General features: G+C 39.6%; 1 protein-coding gene and 1 long non-coding RNA gene across 3 annotated transcripts in view; one reads left to right on the forward strand and one right to left on the reverse strand.

Moving 5' to 3' along the window:
• Nucleotides 1-22,991, forward strand: part of LOC126377937 (uncharacterized) — a 35,313-nt gene extending 12,322 nt beyond the window's left edge. The window contains exons 3-4 of the long non-coding RNA XR_007568009.1: nucleotides 721-889; nucleotides 22,217-22,991. This is a non-coding gene — a long non-coding RNA (uncharacterized LOC126377937). The remainder of the gene's footprint in view (nucleotides 1-720; nucleotides 890-22,216) is intronic.
• Nucleotides 1-23,683, reverse strand: part of LOC126377852 (forkhead box protein P3) — a 94,425-nt gene that overhangs the window by 16,343 nt on the left and 54,399 nt on the right. For both annotated transcript variants that reach the window (XM_050025842.1, XM_050025841.1), the window contains exons 4-11: nucleotides 5,819-5,907; nucleotides 4,362-4,470; nucleotides 3,523-3,729; nucleotides 2,450-2,561; nucleotides 2,180-2,296; nucleotides 1,290-1,398; nucleotides 703-881; nucleotides 166-243 (exon numbers count right to left, since the gene is read on the reverse strand). In XM_050025842.1, the coding sequence (XP_049881799.1) occupies nucleotides 166-243; nucleotides 703-881; nucleotides 1,290-1,398; nucleotides 2,180-2,296; nucleotides 2,450-2,561; nucleotides 3,523-3,729; nucleotides 4,362-4,470; nucleotides 5,819-5,907 (1,000 nt within the window). The remainder of the gene's footprint in view (nucleotides 1-165; nucleotides 244-702; nucleotides 882-1,289; nucleotides 1,399-2,179; nucleotides 2,297-2,449; nucleotides 2,562-3,522; nucleotides 3,730-4,361; nucleotides 4,471-5,818; nucleotides 5,908-23,683) is intronic.

Here is a 23,683-nt window from a genome sequence, read left to right on the forward strand (position 1 = left end):
TAGTGGGATGACGCCCAGGATAGTCTTTTTCAAAGCCGTACTAGGACTCAGGGGTCCTCTGCATCTGAATAGTACTGACAATTACTGCTGTCCTCTGTCAGGTTATATGTATAGTCTTGAAAAAAGTGTGTGAGGCCTTATGATGATGATAGGAAAACCAATTACCTCCAGCGATAGCGACCCCAGATTTGTCGGAGACGCGACGTCGCACCGGTCCCGGGGAAGCTCCTTCGCTCGCAGCGCCTGAAAGTACCACAGATAAAATAAATATTACTAAGGAACCAGAGTAAGGACCTCATACTTTAACTACAGGTGCTAGGGTAAGGAATGCAATACCGATCTCGCGAGATCTCGTAAATTTTTTCGGGATCAATCCCGAAGCATAATATGATGAGATCCCATTCGAGAGTGACGGGATTGGGCGAATCTCATTTAATTTCAACCAAATAGACTAGAAAATTAATGGTTTCTATCCAGATTCTCACTCATCAATGTATATTTTAATTAACAGTTATCATACGTGGCGCCTCTTTTAAAACCGGCTAAGTGGGAGTTTATACGATTGAAGACTAAAGTAAAACCGAGGAGTGGAGGGATGAGGTAAACCTAGCTCAGCAGCTGGTACAGAACGGCAACTCTCCGCTCCTCATACGTAGTATTATTCCTTATTCTATGCTTTGGATTCGAAACCAGTATGCTTACCATGCGGATGTTTGGCAGCATGGTGCGTGGTGTCCCTGGCAGCGTGCAGGTGACGCATCATAGCGGCGAGGCGATCCCTCTCGCGGCGTAGCTGCAGCTCCAGCTGGGCCACCACCTGCATCTGCACTCGCGCCTGCGCGGCTGATCTGTCGTCGAGGGTGTGAGCTGCCTCTAAGTGCCTGGTTGGGTAAGAAAACACAATACTTGCTGTTTCTCAAAACTTTGTTTGTGTGGATTTTTTTATCCCTTAGTTAGGCTGTCGTCAGACGGATGAATCACAGCAACCACATGCAATTGGATTCGTAACCGCGCGCAGTCGCGTTGATGATAACAGTCGTGATATCAACCTTACAACTTTGTCACCATAAATTTTCTTATATTCATCTTAGGACTTCGTATCAACAGTGGCTGGGCTGCAAGTTGTTTTACTACTTCTGGCTCTACCCCATTAGGGATTACGGGCGTGACTTTGTAGTAGAGTAAGTACGAGCAAAAAGGTATCAAAGCATTTAATTGCAACAGGTTATTTCAGTCATGCAAGTTGCTCCTAGCACGTTACATTTTGTTTTTGATATCCAAGGTCTTACTTGAGGAACGCCTGGTAATCCTCAGCCAGAGCGTCGCAGCCGGGCCACTTGCAGACTCCTCGCCCGAACAGAGGATGTTCCTCCATCTCACTACCCCATAGCATGAGGCCTGGAATACATGGTTTAGCTTTAAATCAACATCATCATCTTGTATGGGTTGTAGCGTAGATGGACCTTTCTAGTCAAAACTAAAAGGCTCAGCGAAGCATGGGCACTTCAGTTCTTCATGCGATGGATGTGCCTCTGATTTGGAAATCATTTGGGAGTATAGTCATGAGTTTATGTTACACTATGACTTCATTAGGTCTGGTTTAGAGTTATTGAACGACCTCGGAAATATCCTGAACTTCGGATGCGGTTCTAGATCAGATAATTTATCAGTTCAGTTGACTTTATTGGCTGATCAACAAGATATTTGAAAAATTTTGGCTTGATTCTCAAAGAAAATAATAAAACGTTGATTTGGTTGTGTTAGAGTTTCTGGGTTTTCATTTGGGTTGAAAGAACAGGATGTTCCGTCAAGTCAAATTCCGTCAAGTCTTCTGGTACCAGAATAATTAGATTCTTTGAAAACAGGATACTTCCAGGGAGATGATGATGGACTGATCTTCGATGTACTTACATACATAAGCATAAATAGCCCATATACGACCAAGCCTCCCCTCAATCGACCGAAAGGGGTATGGTGCATAAGCCTTCTGAAGCAAGGAATTATTTTACTTTTTCGGTCAACCATGTGACTCAGCCTGCAATGTCCTAGCCAAACAAAGGAGAGTCTCAGAAATTGATTTTCGACAGTGACTGAATTTCGAGTCCTCGAGCCTTAAGAACTGGACTACAAAGGCTGTTGTATGTAATTACAGAAATGCTTTGGATATAAATTTACAGACCTGGTGGCGCGTTGGGTGGTACAGACAGAGGTCCATGCATCAGGTACTGACGCTGCACGGCCTGCAGCTGCTGCACTAGTTGCTGCTGTTGCGCGCCCAGCTGTTGCTGGAGAGAACCTGAGGACATTGGTAGTTGATGGTCAGGTATCAGGGGCCAAGATAGAAACGTGAAAATCCCCAATATTAGGCAGCCAAATTAGTCAAGGATGGGCCCCAACAGTGGGTGGATACAGGCTGAGTAGATAAATAGGTAGTGCAAGCAGCACTCACCAGGCGACGTGTCCGGGGGCGGCAGATGAGACTGCGAGAGCAGGTTCAGGTTGATCTGGTCCTGCAACCGGGATTGCTCCAGCTGCCGCTTAGCAGCCTCCGACGACATGTGCTGGTGACAGAATGGTTGGATTAACTTATTTGACAAACTGAGGTCTTCTGATAACATAATAGACTAGATTTCTGCGTTCTCCAGTCTGTCGTGTTCAACTGCTGAGCACAGGCTTCTGCTCTCCTCTTCCATAGTTCCTCCTCCAGACAGTCATTCTCCTTCAAAGGCATCCAAATCGTCTTTCTATCTTCAGAATAGAAATTGTATTTTTAAAAGGACGATACACTCAAAACAAAACAATAACATCATTTTCCTCATATTATCCCGTTTTTTCCAGGATCCGCTTACCTAACCTGAAGATTAGACAGGTCCGGTTTTTTACAGCAGCGACTGCCTGTCTGATCTGCCAACCCACGAAGGGAAAACCAGCCCAATACAGGTTAGGTCACATATCACCGAAAATGCATTTCTCGGGAACGTGAGTTTCCTCACGATGTTTTCCTTCACCGCTGAGCATGTGATAATCATTTATGATCCAAACATGAATTCGAAAACAAATTCGACAATCATTGGTTTAGGCCTGTGCCGGATTCGAACCTGCGACCTCAAAGTGAGAGGCAAGTGTTCTACCAACTGTGCTATCACGGTTCGTCCAAACAAAACAATTTAAAATTTTCACGAAATAACAATAAGGCAAGTCGAAATGATCATAAGGTGGTGGTGAACGTCCTGAAATGAATGGGCTTCACTCAGCACAAGTATTATGTGGACACTGCTGAGTGAGGCTGCACCTGCAGGAGAGATCAGGAACCTATAACTTCTAAGTATCGGAGTTATTAGCATCATATTACTTGCAGCTAACTGTCTATTCGAGAACTTTGTTTTTGATTGTCGGCTTGAGTGGACGGAGTTTGGAAAAAACCTTGACAGATAGAACTGAGGTTCTGGACCACCATAACATATTCTCCTTCATAAAGACATGACGTTCGGAAGGAACATAGCAACCCTAATTTCCTCTTACCTGTTTCTGCATATGATGCTGATGGAAAAGTCGTTGCTTCATCAGCGCCTGCAGCTGCGAGTGTTGGTCTAGCAGCTGCATGGCCAGCAGGTCTGGTGCTACCAGCGGCAGTGGGGAGCGCGGGGCGCCGGCGCTCCCCGTGGGGGACCCCGGGGCCGGGCTCGAGTGGGTTGACCCGGGGCCTGTTGGTGACGCTGGGGCTGAAGCCTGGGTAAAGAGGAATTTGGTTAGTCCTGGTTGCATAAGAAAGCATGACGCCTGTTTTCTCGAAGGGACGCAAAGGTGTATAGTAGATACACCCACCTCTCACCAGCTATGTTAAGTTCCACGTAATTGGGGGCGAGCCTATTTCCATTAACCGAGCACAAACCCTGGAAACCACGCAAACTGGGCTATCATGGATTTAGTCCTGTATGGTTGAATAAAAAACAACAAGTAGCATTACTTTACGATTCTCTAAAAATAAATCTTTGCTGGCCTTTCAAATCAAAATCAAAAATTCAAAATCAAAAATTATTTATTTACCAAAAATCAATACAATCCTCGTGTTTGGGACAACCTTTAAGCAAATATTTACTTGTGTTAGTAGCTCCGCTCTTCTATGTGATACATTGGTATTGGTAATAAAGTAAACATAAAGTACAAAAAAAAGAACAATAAAGAAAAATAAGAAAATAATAAAAAAGAGGAACATTAAAAACAAGTGGGTATGTGTGTAAACTTATAAGATCTATATTAGTGGTGTTAGTGTGTGTATATGTGTGCGTGTGCTTGTGCGTGTGTGTGTGTGTGTATCACTCTGCTGAAGTAAGAGCGAGACAGAACATGCGTATTCTTACCCGTGCGAGGGAGAGAGGCTCATTGTCTCTGGGCGGGGAGGCGCGGCGTGGTGGCGAGGAGCGTCGGCGTCGCCGCGCCGCTTCACCACCCCACCTGCCGGACTCCTCTCTGGAAACATCACACATAAACATCATCATCATCATCACCAGCCCATTAACGTCCCCACTGCTGGGGAACGGGCCTTCCCTAAGGATGTATAGGGAGATCGGGCCTTAAACCACCACGCGGGCCCAGTGCGGATTGGTGGTTATTAATGACTGCTAATGCAGCCGGGACCAACGGCTTAACGTGCCTTCCGAAGCATGGAGGAGCTCGAGATGAAAACTTTTTTTTTGTGGTCCCCCATCCTATGACCGGCCTTTGCGAAAGTTGCTTAACTTCAACAATCGCAGACCGAGCGCGTTTACCGCTGCGCCACCGAGCTCCTCAATATATAAACATAACATAGATAAATAAACAGCCTATATACGTCCCACTTCTGGGCACATACCACCCCGTCATCAACTGAAAAGAGCATATTCCACCACGTGCATAAAAAAAGCAGCGCAGTGTGGAAAACGCGTGATTTTTCCGTAGTCGGGTTTTACTTTTTAAACTTATATTTTTTCGGCTGCATAATGATACTATAGATGGTTTTTTTTTCAATGTTTTATGTGTATAGGTACACTAATTAATAAGTCAATGTAATCGGATCAGAAGGATCGTATATTACGTCCTTCGGGCGCCGATGCTTTTCGGTACCGGACCTAAGCATCTATTTGGAACCTCATTGCGGCTAGAATTTACAGTCATGAGCAATATAATGTACCCACTGTAGGACTCTGTCGCACTAACATATTTGGCATTTAGTGAGACTTACAGTTCAATTTGTCAAAAAAGTTAATGTGACACGGTACCAAATACATATTAATGCTCGTGACCGTACTGACATTCTATATGGAAGTCGCAACTAGTAGGAGATATGGTTAATGCCAGAATAAACTACTAAATCTTTTAAGGGGCAATGTATACGTTTTTACAATAAAATTACCATTGACATTCAGATTTACCTTTGAACAGTTTTAACACAGTAATTAATCAGAATCTTTGTAAAAAAGGTTATTATAAGATTGGTGATTATCTAGATAATATGAATGCATGGGATTAGCTGTCTGGGACCTGACATTTGGCAGCCAAATTACTAAGTCGTATAACAGAATTATTGTTTAAAAATAGGTCCTCTAGGGCCCTGTGTCGAGGTTTTTCTTGTAGCTTCTTTTCCCTGACTATACGGGTTGTTAGAAGCTGCTATGGTTTTAGGCGGATGAGACGTTCGTTATTCGATTCAAAGTGTAACTGTGTTACCTACTTACTGAATAAAGATATTTTTGAATTTAAAAAAAAAGCTAAACTAGACAGACGAAAGAAGAGAAGAATAGTTGAAGAGTAAGCGAGATAGAAGAAGTATTTCTCTTACCGGTCCAAACAGCGGTCCAGCTCGAAGGCGTTGAGTAGCGGCGGCTTCGCGGCGCCACCCGGGTTTGAGTTCAGTGCCGGCTCCGGACCCTAGAACAACACAAACAACAAAAAATTACAAACTGTACAGGGCGTTAGGTGACATCTTACCGAATACTCAGCTCATGAATCTGAGTTAATATCAAGTGGAATTTTCCGTCGCAAAACTCACGATAATGTTTGTGTCTTATTAAATTATTTTCAGTTAAGTACATACTTAAACATATTGTAACCTGGAACCTGGCAGAGGGTAGCAGTAACTGTCAGTACTATTCAGAGGCGGAGGACAGGAGTCCTAGTAAGGCTTTATAATAGACTACTCTGGGCGCCATCCCACTTGCGTCAGACAGAGTACTGCGGGGCGGAAGGCAAGAGGAAAACCACTGCCCTATTTTTCCCTAAAAATTAGCAAGGAAATTGCTGCACCGACAAGAGCGTGGCTCTTAAATTGATGATGATGACTTAAACATATTACAAGTCATTTTTTGATCCCCAGTTTGGTCAGGACATTTCTGTCTGATCACCCGATTGTCCGTAAGGTGATTCATGCATCAGAATGTACGTTAAGTAGTCGGTTCCGACTTCTGCTTATTTATTAAGCACGATGTCGTTACATGAGTCATGTCTGGCGGCTCTATAGTAACCCTGACACCAGGGTTGATGAGGTCGGGCATTAATCCCACAACCCACACGAGAGAAGAGACTACACTCAGAGTTAGGGTAGTTAATCAGAGATACATCCTTCGCATAATAAAGTAGAGTTTGGGCCTGTTTTTTCCCGTTTTCAGACGACATTATTCCCAATAGTAACGAAGGCTGAAAAGCCGCAAAAATCCGGAAAACTGCTTTGTAAAATGCTTTTATAAATACAAAAATCATCTCCCTAGCATTATCCCGTTTTTCACAGGGTCCGTTTACCTAACGTGAAGATTTGACTTCGATGGATGTACCTCTGACTAACCCAATTGGGATATAGTCGTTAGCTTGTGTTATGTAAATAGGGTTAAATCTAACGATCGTTTTATAATTACAAAACTACTTAATTCCTTGTGTCGCAAAACATTTTTTTAAGATCATATCCGGCACGTTTCTAGATAAATTAATGCTTTAGTAACATCCTTCGTGCTATCTGCGATAGATAATTCCGAAAGATAATTATATAAAAAATCTATTTGTCGATACCTATGCAACCATTGATTGGGTCATCATCTCCCTAGTCTAGGGCCCTGTGCTGAGGTTTTTCTTGCAGCTTCTTTTCCCCGGCTATACAGGTTGTGAGAAGCTGCAGTAGTTTTAGGCGGATGAGACGTTCGTTATGTAAAAATTGACGATTCAAAGGTGCTAATTCCTGTAAATACCATCTAATTTTATTTTAAGTTATATCTGTCCTTTTCTTATCCGCCGAAAAAGAAAGGGACGGGTAATCGACAAGCATAAAATTTATGGAACACACGTCAATTTTAAGCACAAATCTAAACCAACCGTCTAAAAATTTTACGTCAGTCAATAACCCGACACATTAATTTACTCATTCTTCCTAAAATTAAGAGCTGTGAATCATCCGTCCCTTTCCCTTTCGACGGATACGAAAATGACGGATATAACCTAAAATAAAATTAGGTGGTGTCTGCAGGAATCGGGGCCAATGTGTAACTATGTTACCTACTGAATAAAGATATTTTTGAATTTGAATTATCCCGTTTTTCACAGGGTCCGCCTACCTAACCTGAAGATTTGACAGTTCCGGTTTTTTACAGAAGCAACCGCCTGTCTAACCTTCCAACCCGCGAAGGGAAAACCAGCCCGATAAAGGTTAGGTCACATTCATAAACCTCCGAGAATGTATTTCTCGGAATGAATGTGGGTGTCCTCACGATGTTTTCCTTCACCGTTGAGCATGTGATAATCATTTATGATCCGCATGGATTCGAAAACAAATTATAAAATCATTGGTTTCGGGCTGTCCTGGGATTCGAAGCTACGACCTCATTTTGAGAGTCAAGTGTCGCCTTGGCTTAATTTTCGCCAGATATCGATTCATAATCTACACTACACTACTAGAAAAATGGTATAACTAAGGATGTTTAAAAAATTAAAACCAAGCAGTTTACAATACACATTTACACGAAGGTATAATGTTTATAATAGAACGGTGTTATTTATGATAACAGATCTCCCTTCTATGACCTCATATTGTAAATATCACTGTTACATTAATACTAGGTACAAGTAACTAGTATAATAACACTGTTATTTTTTATTGACCGTCTCTTCAGGATGTATAGAGAGAGCTATTGTTTTTTTGTGAAAATAATTACGTTAGGTTTTATTGTTCGTTTTGTAGCACCTTAGCATGTGTACCTAGTGGGTGGTCCGGTTAGTTGTCATAACAGCCTCCGTGGTCTAGTGGTTAGAGCGTAAGGCTCACGATCTGGAGGTCCGGGTTCGATTCCCGATGGGGACATTGTCGAAATCACTTTGTGAGACTGTCCTTTGTTTGGTAAGGACTTTTCAGGCTTGAATCACCTGATTGTCCAAAAAAGTAAGATGATTCCGTGCTTCGGAGGGCACGTTAAGCCGTTGGTCCCGGATATTAGCCGTAAAAACACCTCCACCAACCCGCATTGGAGCAACGTGGTGGAGTATGCTCCATACCCCCTCCGATTGATTGAGGGGAGGCCTGTGCCCAGCAGTGGGACGTATATAGGCTGTTTATGTATGTATGTATGGGTGGTCCGTAGGTCTTTGGCGACAACTGATATTATTATATCGTACGATATCGTACTAATTATGGTAAGTATAACAAAACAAGGTATGCTCAATCCTACAAAAATCCGCCATTGCTAGCCGTTTGATCTTCCTCTTATCGTGTGGATTGTGAGGTGGATTACCAACCTCATCAACCCTGTTGTCAGGGTTATTATTGAGCCGCCACAGACCCCTGACATGGCTCATTTAACGACTACAAAAGCCGTTTGATGACGTTAGTGTTTTGTAACTTCTGCCTAAAATGTACATGTGTTCCATAAATTTTATGCCTGTCGATTACCCGTCCCTTTGTTTTTCGGCGGATAAAAAAAAATACATACTTAAAATAAAATTAAATGGTGTGTACAGTCATGAGCAATATAATGTACCCACATTAGAACCCTGTCGCATTGTCATATTTGACATTTAAGGAGACTTACGGTTTAATTTGTCAAAAAAGTTAATGTGACATGGTTTCAAAGTGTATATTAGTACTCGTGACCGTACTGGAATCAGGACGATTATTGATACAATTATTTACACGCTTATTTCCCGTTGAGAAGGCAGACACCACGGAATTCCACTTACTGCGATCCACTTCGCTTCTTTCATTCTCACCAAAGTCTAGTCCAAATATTCCCAAAATATCATTTTTTTTTACAATACTTACATCAAGTATGACAAAGTGCTATTGGCATGTTTAGTGTTTAGTATATTCTAGAGTTAGTCAGAAGTTTATACAGCCGAGGTGTTGTTTACATAACCAATATACAAGTGATTACATCATGCACGAACATATAAGGTAATCAATATTTAGTGCTTAGTTAAAAAATATAAGTTTAAAAACAAAAACCCGACTACGGAGAAATCAAGAATAAAAATAATTAAAGCACATGATAACGGGTTCTTACCGCGTTTTAATGGGGATATGAGACTCCCGATATTTCGACACTGTTGCAAGTGCCATGATCACGGGATGACTGATGAGAAAGAGGGTAGACAGATATGTCTGCCCGTAGAAAATTATGGATCTACCTACTCCACTCCAATCTACTCCACTTCAATCAAAGACCAATTCTTTGACTTCTTTATAAGACACGACGTTCACCTTAAGCTCTTCTTGTTCTTCCTTTTCCACTCTTTCCTTCTATCTTCCCTTATGTGATGTTTTAATGAATTCGTCGTGTCTTATTAAGTATTCAATCATCTTGCCTCTTCTGTCGTCAATAACACTCAATGTTTGCCTCTTTTCAAACAAGTTTGCGAATTGTTGATAATTTTATTATCATTGCAAACAAACATACGTAAATCATTTAAATATAAAAAAAAAACTATCCAAGGTTATGTAACACAGTATATGATTAAGTAAATTCATTCATCATAGCTCGTTCGTATTTCATGTTAAGTAACCTAACGTAAGCTCACGAATATATCCCAATTGGGGTAGTCAGAGGTACATCCATCGCAAGATGAACTAAGTATCCACAGAAATCAGAATCATTTATTCATTTATGTAACATTTTAGAATTTAGGTACGTCATTTCGCAAGGTGTTATGGCTGAGGAGAAGAAATGACAAGAAACTGCAACAGCAACACATCTTTTAAATCAATGAGGGTATACATTACAAGTTATTTAATAACTAGAGGAACACATTCAACACCAGGTATTTTTTATCATTTAGGTAGTCATTAACCTTATAACAAGAGTTTTTTACATAAAGTAAGCTTAACATGAGCTTTAAATTTATTTTCTGATAAATGTAAAATATTATCTGGTATTTTATTGTAAAAAACGTATAATACATAACCCCTAATAAAGATGAATTTAATTTACTTAATCTAGAATTTTGAACAACTATTCTCAGTAAGTAGTTCCTTTAACAGTTCCTCTGAAGGAACTACTGAGCATTTTTTGTCCTTGTAGTTCCCTCAAAGGAACTAAAGGAACTACTGAGACTACCAAGTTCCTTTATTTCTGTATCAAGTGTCAGGAAAGAGATTATATGCAATAGCAATTTTTTTATCCCACTCCACACCGAGCTTCCTGTTAGACCAACGTGATAGCTGGTGAGCCGTATCGTATAAGTTAAAATTGCACTTACGATAAATTAATAACTCATTAGTGTAAGGTACCGGGATTCGAACTGGCGCTCCCCGTTTGAGAAGCAAGCTTGCGTACCACACGACCACGTCAAGTCAAGTAGCATACATCAAATCAAATACACTTTATTGTGCTGAACTTTATTTCAACAATCAGACATAACACATGAATACAGCACAATTTGGACGGCTTTATTTCTCTACAGCAATTTCTTCCAGGGAAATAAACATTTACTAAACTTGGATGTGGGATACATATGAGTAGTATGCATAGAAGTAGTTGTGTAGTACACAATAAAATTTGTTTTATATTATGGCAACACCGCGTTTAATCAAATCAAATATACTTTATTGCACACAACATACAAAACAAATTAACACAGATTATGATAGATACAGTACAATCTGGCGGCCTTATTGCTAAGCAGCAATTTCTTCCAGGCAACCAGTGGATAGGAAACATTATTACAATAATATTATTATTATTGTTTTAATCTTTCTTCTACCCTTCTAACATCATGGGGATGGGGCTTTTTTTACTTTTGTTAATTTCATTTATACAGTCCGTCCATTTCTAAAAGTCAAACATGTGTTTTTGTTTATATTTAACACTAGCAACTCACAGTAGTATTCATGTTGTTGTTTTTTTGTGTCCAGCTTAATTTACCTCCCCCTTTCATTGTACTTAGGTGAGATCACCTTCTTCACCGGTTCACCACTTTAAGGCTTACAGGCGCGAGGTTATGCTATGTTTGTTATGTTATTAATTATGTTTATTATATAATTTGCTTTCTAAGCTGTTTGTTTCCTAATCAACGACACGTTATTATTGAATGACGTACAATGAACGTGAGTACTTAGTAAATAATGATTCTGCTTAATTTTGATGTCTTACAATTGTGTTTGTTAAAATTAAAATGCAAAGCACACGGTATTTTATTTATTTTCTTTCACAGTAATTTGTTCAAACATCCATGTACAGTCATGAGCAATATAATGTACCCACTTTAGGACTCTGTCAGTTCAATTTGTCAAAAAAGTTAATGTGACACATGGAAGTCTTTAAATAGGCTCCGGACACAGGTTGGCTGCTGCAAGGATAATCTCTGCAGGTGGGGATACCTTGTTGATGGTTGCGATGTTTGCGAGTGTGGAGTATCACCACAAACTATGGCTCACCTTTTGTGCTGTCCTAAGTGCTCTAACACCTGCACTATTAAAGTACGAAGCCACTGACAATGCCGTAAGCGTGGCCAATTATTGGTCAGCAAAAATTTAGTTTCGATCGCCATCGACTCGCAAAGAAGAAGAGATGTGACACGGTACCAAAGTGTATACATATTAATGCTCGTGACCGTATGTTGTTTAGTCATAAGTGATGGGGGACTTTGCAAGCTACGTTCCCGAAAAATATACCTCTAGATGGCGCTGTACAGATTTGCCTTCGTGTAACCTTCTAATTTCATGGATAACATGTCAGGGTTTCATCATCATCATCAATTTAAGAGCCACGCTCTTGTCGGTGCAGCATTTTCCATGCTACTTTTTTAGGGAAGAATATGGCAGTGGTTTCCCTCTTGCCTTCCGCCCCGCAGTACTCTGTCTGACGCGAGTGGGATGGCGCCCAGGGTAGTCAATTACAAAGCCGTACTAGGACTCCTGTCCTCCGCCTCTGAATAGTACTGACAGTTATTCTGCCCTCTGTCAGGTTCCAGGTTACAGTCCATGTCGGTGTTTAAACCACCGAATTCGACTTTTTGAGTTTCAATTCATACTTGGATCACAGATAATTGATATCACGTGGTTTCCAGGATGTGTGCCTGGTTAATGGCAATATCTGTGACTTGCCCCCTATTACATGGGACTTAAAAACATAATTAAAACACATAATAATGGGTTCCGACAGAGGGATTGTGTCCTCTAACATGATGGACTAATGTTATGGGCGATAGGCTGATCCCTTATCACCATAAGGTTCATCATATCCATCTTTGGACTTCGTATCAACAGTGGCTGCAAGTTGTCTTTGATTACTTGTGGCTCTGCCCACCCCATTAGGGATTACGGGCGTGAGTTTATGTATGTATGTATGTATGTAATAATGGGTTCTTACCGCGTTTAAAATGGGGATATGAGACTCCCGATATGGCACTCGCAACAGTGTCGAAATATCGGGAGTCTCATATACCCATCCGTTGTTATGTGTTTTAATTATGATAATAACCGCGTAAACTTAAAACAATGTCTTAAAAACATAGTTGGAGAGAAATGGGTGTGTATACTATATACCTCTGCCTACCCCTTCAGGGATACAGGCGTGATGGTGTGTTAGGTTAGCAAGAAAGCAAGAAAGTACAGTTTACACTAACACAGTTGGCTCGACCATTATATACGGCGATACGGCTCACCACTATAATATGATACAATCTGACAGAAAGCTCGGTGAGGTGTGAGTACTTAGTTCATCTTGCGATGGATGTACCTCTGACTACCCCATGTGGCATTTAGTCGTGAGCTTATGTTATATTGTGTTATATTTTTACCATTGTCACTGTCGATTGACATAATCGTTTGCAACTTGGCTAAGGCCGTTTCCAATCATTGAACAAAGCACTAAGCCCACTCGGAGAAGTTCACCTTAGCTCTGAGTAAGGCGTTCATTGTTTACAATAAATGGTTGTTTTGTTTTTTTCGTAAAACACGCCTCGAGGCGGGTGGTATGGAAACAATAACACGACCATAACATAAACATTATATGTTGTTGGTTCACCGGCTGTGATATGAAAGTTGGTGTTTGTGAGTGATAAAGACGGGGCACGTGAAATTGCTGCGATAGATTCAATTTAACATAACCTCACTCCCTCTCGAACATAGTTTAGACTTGAATCGTATGGCGTCAGACGTCACACACACAGATGCGCGTGTACGATAACGTCAATGTGTGGTGTCTGTGTAAAACGAGGTTGTTTGTATGAAGTGTCCGGGGTGTGTCATAGGTGTGATGCTACAGGGTGTTAGTGACATTGTAACGAATACTGAGGGGGGGTGATTCGTACCATGATCCTGAGTTGATATCAAGTGGAATTTTCCGTCGCAAAATTTATGTACTTAAAACATAACATACGTAACTAGCCTATATACGTCCCACTGCTAGACACAGGCCTCCCCTCAATCAACCGGAGGGGGTATGAAGCATTCTCCACCACGCTGCTCCACTGCGGGTTGGTGGAGGAAAATTCATATTATTTTTTTAATTCACTTTTGCGATGGAAAATTCCACTTGATATTAACTCAGAATAATGAGCTGAATCATCCCCCTCAGTATTTGTTACTATGTCACTATCAAGGTGATTTTCCTGTCGGAAAATTCATGAAAATTTTAGCGTTTTTTTAAATTATTTTCTATTGTTACTCAGAATCATGGCCTGAATAATTCCTCAGTTTTCGTTACGGTGTCTTTAACACCCTTTAGCATCGTATGACACACCCCGGACATTTCATACACACAACCTAGTTTTACACACAGACACTACACATTGACGTTATCGTACACGCGCATCTGTGTGTGTGACGTCTGACGCCATACGATTCAATTCTAAACTATGTTCGAGGGGGAGTGAGGTAAACCTAGCTCAGCCGCTGGTGGGGAGCGGAGAGTTGCCGTTCTATAAGTTGTATTATTCCTTATTCTATGCCTATGAAGAAGGGGTAGGCAATTACACGATCTCTCACTCCCTGCCAGTTATGTTTCTAAGTCGAAATCACTTAGTGATTGTCCTTTGATTCATAAGGACATTGCAGACTCACCTGATTGTCTGACAAAATAAGATGCGTCCCAGGGCACGTTAAGCCGTCGCTCCTGGTTATTAGCCGTAAAATTTTTCCACCAACCCGCAGTAGAGCAGAGTGGTGAAGTACATTCTATACCTCCTATCCGGTTGATTGACAGGAGGCCTGTGCCCAGCAGTGGGACGTAAATGTGTACGGTCACGAGCATTAATATGTATACACTTTGGTTCCATGTCACATTATCTTTTTTGACAAATTAAACTGTAAGTCTCACTAAATGTCAAATATGTAAGTGCGACAAAGTCCTAAAGTGGGCACATTATATTGCTCATGACTGTATGTCTTATAACTACAACTCACCTGTCTCACAGCATACAGCATCGCAAATATCTTCTGTCTCCCTCTTACACTTTATGTAACACTGGCAAAATATCCTAATATTGCTTTAAATCTTTAGATTTTCGGTATGACCGCTAAACTATCAGTCATGTTCGTATTAACGTTGTGTTATTACCGATATATTACCGTTATTACCGATTTGATCATCATATTACCGATAGGTCCGCATTATCTTTTGGTATTCTGGAAACGGTAAAAATTGTAGCATTTGTCGCAGTACAGTGTTGTTTATAAGATAATAGGTTTTGGGTGACATCTATTTAGAAAAAACCCTCCAAAATAAAGATAAAAAAGATAATAGGTTTCCGCTTAAAATCACTTCACTAATTTAAGAGCCACGCTCTTGTCAGTGTAGCATTCTCCATGCTACTTGTCAGGGAAAAATAGGGCAGTGGTATCCCTCTTGCCTTCTACCCAAAAAAATAAAATAAAATAAAAACTCCTTAAAATATAAGCCAACTGAATAACATAAGGGCACAATAAATTTGTTTTAATGGAAGATATTTTTTTTGCATCAGATTATAATAAAAAAATATATTATTGTTATTACAAAATTAATCACTTGAAGGTATGGATAAATAGATGTACGTCGTTTCTATGTTTTACGTCAGATCTTTATAAAACCTATAATAATTTTTAGATAACAGTTAAGCAAATGATGTAATGACATTTGGCAGTACTTTTATAAAAATATTGGTGCTGATTCCTGTACACACCATCTAATTTTATTTTAAGTTACTTATTTTAAGTTAGAAATTTAAACAACGCTCTTAAAATTTTACACTGGCCAATAACCCGACAAAATTAAGTTGACAGCATACGTCTAACGAGTTGCATATCAGTGAGTTTTAAAATTAAGTTGTCGTTGTCAATAATACGTCCTTTTTCTTTTCGGCAGATAAGAAAACGATTGGTATAACTTAAAATAAAATTAGGAATCGGGGCCAATAAATAAATAAAATTAACTACGAATGCCGTGAGTGGTTAAGTTTTCGTAACAATTTTAAAATTACTATTATAAACCTGGCATAAAGTATTAAATATGCTTCAAGATCCAATAACGCAAAAAGAAAACCGGGTGAGAGCCCTCTGCGATCTTCATTTGTCCGGTCAAGTAGTTATTGCCATTTGCGGAAAATCTACAAAAAGCCACGTCAAAAAAAAAACAAAAAAAAGAACATTCTATTATACTGTCGTCGTATCAAATAATCGTATTTCAACAAACTGAGCTTAATTTAAATCCATCCTACATTTGCCATCGAAAACTTAATTAAAAGCTGTAAATTACAAAAAAGCTTTCCCATTTAATAAAGGCAAATCGGAAAGCTCGAAACTTTTCGCAACTACCTACATATAATATTTTACTGAAAAGCTTCGGGAGCTTTACTGAAATTTGCCTCTGTAAAGCTCTCGCCCGGCCCACTGTTCAGCGGCGAGATCAGACGAACGGTCGACCAATCACAGGCCGTCACTGAAAAGAGACACGCCCACCCGCTTTTGAGAGACGCCGCCCGCCTTTGATATACGCCGACAATATAGCTGACTTAGAATTTACTATATACATACATGTATAAGATCACGCCTATTAACCGTTGGGGTAGGCAGAGAACACGGAGTTCCACTTACTACGATCCTGACACACCACTTTCGTTTCTTCCACTCTCATCAAAGACTTCATACATGCTCGCCAGTTTAGAGTATTTAAACAATTTAGAGGTTGTTTATTTAGAGTAAATATGTATAGAAATTATTATGTTTGTTTTTATATTGAGGCCGAAATTCGTTTGAATTGGAATTTGAGGGCGTTATTTCGATGTCATTAGCAAAAAACTTGTAGAAAGGAGACCTTTTCATGGCAATTTTATAAGTACATCATATTTTATATTATGGTTTTATACCTGTGTACGCTGTTAAGAGTCTATCAAGTATTTTATGCTAAAACGGCCTCCGTGGTTGCCCAACCCAGTCGCTGAGCGTTGGGCTCAGGATCCGGAGGTCCCGGATCTTGCGTTCCGAATCCCGGTGGGGATATATCACAAAACTCTCTCTGCCATCCCTAATTTGCTTAGGACATCACAGGCAGATCACCTGATTGTCCGAAAATACGATGATGCTCGCTTCGGAAGGCACTAAGCCGCTGGTCCCGTTACTACTTTGATGTAACTTAGTAGTTGCATGAGCCATGTCAGGGGCCTTTGGCGGCTCTATAGTAAATCTAACGCCAGGGTTGATGGAGTTGCTAATCCAACTCACGCGATTTCACGCAAACAAATGAACGTGGGAAATGATTTCGATTTCATTTTTTCAACTGAATTTCTCTTTCAGTTTGATTTCAACGTGGTTTCTAGGAAAATAGTTGTTAGACAAACCTTGGCACAGGGCCTTAGATGTTCTGGTCATTGAAGAGGGTAGGAACATGCAGAAGCTGAGTGAATTAAAATAGGACTGGGCTGGCCACGTCTGCCGTATACCGGATGACTGGTCTCTGGATGAGTTGTCCCCAAATCCCGGCTCGAAACCACTTTATGTTTCGACCATAGATAATTGATATCACTTCCCATTTGTGCCTTCTTAATGGCAATAGGCTTTAAGCACACCCTGGACACTTCATACAAACAATCTCGTTTCGCACAGACACTACACATTGACGTTGACGCGCATCTGCGTGTGTGTCGTCTGACGCCATACGATTCAAGTCTAAAATATGCTCGAGGGGGGTGAGGTAAACCTAGCTCAGACGCTGGTGAGGAGCGGAGAGTTGCCATTCTGTACGTTGTATTAAGTAAAACAGGTCCTAAAAAATTGGTGGTTATTAACGACTGCTAATGCAGCCGGGACCAACGGCTTAACGTGCCTTCCGAAGTACGGAGGAGCTCGAGATGAAAACTTTTTTTTTGTGGTCACCCATCCTATGACCGGCCTTTGCGAAAGTTGCTTAACTTCGACAATCGCAGACCGAGCGCGTTTACCGCTGCGCCACCGAGCTCCTCACAAAGGATCTTAATAAAGGTACTTAATATACTATTGGACATCATAATAGGGAAGATAGAAGGAAAGAGAGCAAAGGGAAGACCAAGAAGAGAAGGCGAACGTCGTGTCTTATACAGATGCGAAAAAATTAGCCTTTGATAGACAAGAATAGAGAACGCTACACCGACAAGAGCGTGGCTCTGAAAATAATGATTACGATGAATATATTGGACATTTCAAACAATGGAATTGTAACAAATGATTAATTTTAACGCAGGTGTAAACATACGTTGTTATTATTGTTTGCGCGTGATTCATGATAATTATGAATCAGTGGTTTGATCACAGTGAATGATGTAGGAAACTAAATGGTATGTCACTTGGGTTTACCCGTTGTAAGTGACAAATATATCACTTTCGCAGGTCAGCTGGGAGATGTTTCTTGTAGAAATAAGCCCCACCTTTTATATCCCACGTCTCTGTTTTCTTAGATTGTATACCGGGCATTGAGGAGCTCGGTGGCGCAGCGGTAAACGCGCTCGGTCTGCGATTGTTGAAGTTAAGCAACTTTCGCAAAGGTCGGTCATAGGATGGGTGACCACAAAAAAAAGTTTTCATCTCGAGCTCCTCCGTGCTTCGGAAGGCACGTAAAGCCGTTGGTCCCGGCTGCATTAGCAGTCGTTAATAACCACCAATCCGCAGTGGGCCCGCGTGGTGGTTTAAGGCCCGATCTCCCTATCCATCCATAGGGAAGGCCCGTGCCCCAGCAGTGGGGACGTTAATGGGCTGGTGATGTGATACCGGGCAACAGCCTATAGAGCTCTTCATTCATCCGGACGAGAAGTAAATGGCATCCAACAGTAAAATGTACCTGATAAGTATTTGACGTTTCAATGTTTTTTTTTCTTCAATAAACTGTCAATTTCAATCGGTCTATCATATCTGACGGTATGCAGATCCCTATTTCGTCGCTCTAAAGAGAGAACCACCTTTTTGAAAAATCACATTCGGACATTCGGGTGGCATTTTTGTTACACCCAGGCATAACACACATAAATCTATACATATCTGATCCAAATATCAAGCAACAATTTGTTTGTATGTACGGTCACGAGCATTAATATGATACACTTTGGTACCATGTCACATTAACTTTTTTGACAAATTGAACTGTAAGTCTCACTAAATGTCAAATATGTTAGTGCGACAGAGTCCTAAAGTGGGTACATTATATTGCTCATGACTGTATATGCCTCTGCCATTAAGTACATTATAATTTTGTAGAATTATGCATCCGACCAATGAGAAAATAGGTAGTTGTGACGTTAAAGCTATATTGGAAGGTCCTTCATTAACTTAGTGACTGCATGTCAATGTATAGAACGTTTAAAGCCCTGTGCCGAGGTATTTCCTGCAGCTACTTTTCGTCCAAATCGGAGATATTCTTAGAAAATATTTACGAGAGTTTTGATTAGGTACTATCAGAAATGATTGATGAATGTGGAAAAAGCAAAAGAAGTGTGTCAAGATCGAAGTAAATTGAATTGCATAGTCTCTGCTTACCCTGGTGTTTTATGAGTACATAAATAATTAAAATTTGAATTAATTACTTGGGCGTCTGTTTCCATACCGATACTGAAATATTCTAGAAGATTTTCTTTCTTTAAGACATCCTCAATATGATTATGTTCGTCTTGGCCTACCTCTTTAAATCATATCATATCAAATATACTTTATTGCACAGAACTTAATTTCATCATCATCATTCATAATCCTCATCCAATTCTATCATTTCCTACCCTGAACAAAAGTACGCTAAATTATTATTTATTTATTTTATTTATCATAGATACAATTTAATGCTACATTTTAAATAGTTAACATCGGAAAACCCTAAAAGGGTTTGTCCCGACATTAATCCCACATATTATTATACTAGTACATCTTAAACTAAAGATAATTACAATCAAATTGCGACACCCAACGAAGATAGATTTGATAGATTTTTATCAAAAGATAGTGTAAGTAGCCTTCTTCAGTCGTGTTGATTGTAAGATCAATGGCCGACCTTATCAACCCTGGTGTCAGGTTTGTTAATGGGTAAGCTAACCGTGTGTTTGAGCACTAAGTTTAAAATCGTAAGAGCGAATGTACTTTTAAAATCCATTATCTGTTTGTATTGGTGGAAAAAAGTTTATAAGTACCTAATTTTTGTTTTGTGGCATCTTATTTTTTAATAAAAAGCCTTTCAAGTGTGCATGTAGGTCTAGATTTCAAGTTTCTATTATAGATAATAAGAAATTAGGTAGATTTTGTCGTCAAGAAGCAAAAAAACTCTACGATTAGAAAATTTTACTTACTCATTTTCTTTAGTACCTAATAAAATTCCAATAATCAGATCAAACAGTATCCAATCAAATAATTTTAATTAAGTAAATTTCGCCGATTTTAAATTACACTAACCAAACTCTCAATATTATTATGCAAAATATAATAATTTCATTATTAACAGTATCGAAAAAAAATACAATCGTATATCGAAATCACGAAAAACCCGACGTGGAAAGCTATTTCCCGCGCGATCTCTCATGAACTGTCAAAGTTGGCGCTGAAAAGCGGGCGGCCCCCATTGGCCGGTCGCTTATAAGCGACGCGCTGATTGGTCGGCGACAACACATGAGCGACGGGCCACGTGCTTATAAGTTCCGCTTTCGGAATTCAAACTTTTCCGACTCGACGCGCCTTCGAAAATGTACTTTTCATTCGTCTATTTTTAAATAAATTTATGTACAATTGTAGTCTTATAAAATTGTTTTTTAAAAGAATGTGCAAATGTTGAAATTATAACATTCCAGTGTTTTTTTATCAGAACACGGAACAGATAATTGCTTGTATATCGTAACCTTAACGCAATTCTTAGAAATTAATGCTTTTATAAACAGTTTTGTTTCTACACTTATTGTGCATATTATCACGTATTATCTGAATCGCAACAGTTGTGAGATTAAAATGACGTACTACAGTTTTACTTACGAGAATCTGATGAGTAAGCTCTCGCACGTGACAAAACCTTGAAGATTAAAAACAAAAATTATAAAAAATCCCGAAAAAAGAAAAACTCCTTCCTTTGTTCAAAATAGCGAACTGCTTTATCGGTGCGTATACACTCGGAAAACTGCGAAAAACCGCGCGAAAAAACTTTTTTCACTCACAGCCATTAATTAAACAATAAACAACAACAACAAAAAACAATTAAACAACAAAACAAATAAGCAACACTGTACAGCGACGAAATCTACCACTTATGAGCACCGGCGCTACTGCAGCGGCGAATGCAAATTATTTACTTCACTGCAACGCGATGCATTTCAACCAAAAATACACGGAGAAAACACTGACAACATTAAAAAAGTATTTAGGGTATGTTGTGCTCTTGTTAAAAAAAAAGAATTTATATTTGGAAAGCGCGCCTCTAAACAATACACAACAGCCTTCGGCGCGGCGGGAACAACAATGCTAGGGCGAAATAAGCAAGAAATATTTAACTACCGCGCGAGGGGAGGGGCGGGCAGTGCCCCACAGTATTGGCGCTACGGCTGTGTGGTAGTTATAGTTTACGTGATACACAGCTCAAATACAAATAATATAAACATTACAACCGAGCATGCGCCGTAGATGCAGACAGGGACGCAACTACATCACTCTTAACGCGACAACGCAATGAAAAAAGCATTTTTAGACACTTGAAAAATGTCCAAACTAAATTTACGATGCGTAAACTAGATACGATAATGTAGTGGATTGTCTAAATCGTTTTTTTATAGATTAATTTGCATATTTTTGACAGCGTCCTTGGATCGGCGTTGTGCGCATGTGCGAAACGCAGACACCAAAAATGTTATTGACGATGCAAAATGTTTATTTTTTGACGCAACTCTGTGGCGGGAAATTTTTGAATTTGACATTACAACATTTTAAAATTCTATTTTTATTTTTAAGTGTATTCTTATTTAATTAAAATATTGAATAAGTAAGTACTAATATGCAATCTTTTTGATGGCAAAGAAAATCCTGTAACCTAACCTAACTTTTTATAAGTGATCATGTAGAGAGCTAAGAAAAAAAAGTGTCAAGTAGGCATAAGATAAGGAAGTAATCAGTTTTCAGCATAAGTCTGTGGGGAGTTAGGGCTGGATTTATTTCAATTATAATCCGATATGATAGCACCGCGCATGCGTACGGAGACATTTACACCGAAACGATTTACTAACTCGGAAAACAAATTTGATACTCCTCTACGAAAGTACTTGGGTAGTTTTTAAATTGAAATTAAAGTAAAATTGCTTGTTTCAGGTACAATTCTTTGATTGAATGTCTGAATATCATTCAGGCTGTTAGTCAAACGGCGTCGTTTAGTGAAAAGCCTAGGACTTAAGTAGCGGATTAAACTATTTAGTTCAACGTAGTGACTGTTGTGTGACGGTAATTAAAGAATATAAAAACTGTGTTTTACTATTTAATAAAAGATAACTGGGGGGTTAAAAAGGCCACGTCAAAGCAATACATCTACAAAAGCAATATTGCTATTTGACATTTTGTTTACGTTGCGCGCTTACTTTTGTTTGCGCAATGTCAAATTGCAATATTGCTTTTTTAGATGAATGCTTCGATGTGGCATCTTTATCGCCCCAAGTTGTTTACCACCACTGTTTAACAACCAGTTGTCCCAAGCTGTCGTTGTAGCTTCCAACCCAGCACAGGAATTAGGTGAAAAAAAATCCTTATAAAAACGTGGCTCTATTAACAAAATAGAATAAGAAGTCTATCCGTTTGCCGTTTTACGTGTAAGTAGGAGCGTGACAGACATACGCGCCCGCTCCCTTACTCCTTAGAAACTAAGGCCGTTTAAGAATAATGTAAGACCTAGTAAATGTAGCTATCAATTGGTGCGGGGCTGAGAGTTACTGTTATCCCTAACATTCCCATGCAATCCCGATCTCGCGGGATCCCGTTTTCGCAAGATCTCATGATTTTTTTCAGGATCAATCCCGAAGCATAATATGACGAGATCCCATTCGAGATTGCCGGGTTGTGCGAATCTTCTTGAGTTATTCTTTTGCTGCTTTCGAAAAAAAGTTAATTTAGTAAGTAATATTGAATAATAAAGGTTTTTGTTTTCTTTCAAAAAAATATTTTGTTTTAATTAACCTCACTATTACCTACAAACAAGCAGTTTTCATCGTTTTCAACCATCCTAAATTCAAATTCAAAGTACTTTATTTGTAAGGTACAAAATGATCTTATAGCTAGGATGTCCGCCATATAGATGTCCGCCGCAAACTTTACATAATATTTTATTCCCGAAAATTTCGGGATGTTTCCAATCACGCGGGATCTCGAATTTGCGATCTTGAGTCAGGATTGCATTCCCTAGTTGCCGTTCTATACCTAGTATATTTTTTATTGTATGGGTTGGGTTCGTTCACAAATATCGGTGTAAGGACGTCCCCAGCCACTAGGCCAGTGACATTTTTATTGGGCGATGATTTAGCACCTATCGATTGATGTCGCCTGCAAAGGAATTAGAATTTAGGGCGCTGACTGTACTAGTCTGCTCTATGTCTGGATTTATTGAAGAAGATATGCGTTTTTTTTTTAATTTCAGAAAATGGCGGGCGTTGATATTTTTTTTTCAAATTTAGAATTTTTAGTTTCGGTTTATTTTCTTCTTATTTTTTTTTAATAGTCAATTTTAGCTAAGAAGAAGGAAGGTAATAATTACTTATTTGATATAGAGAACAATTAAGCTACAATACAAAT

Source organism: Pectinophora gossypiella, chromosome 24 (assembly GCF_024362695.1).
Source record: "Pectinophora gossypiella chromosome 24, ilPecGoss1.1, whole genome shotgun sequence".
NCBI classification, from domain to species: Eukaryota; Metazoa; Arthropoda; class Insecta; order Lepidoptera; family Gelechiidae; genus Pectinophora; species Pectinophora gossypiella.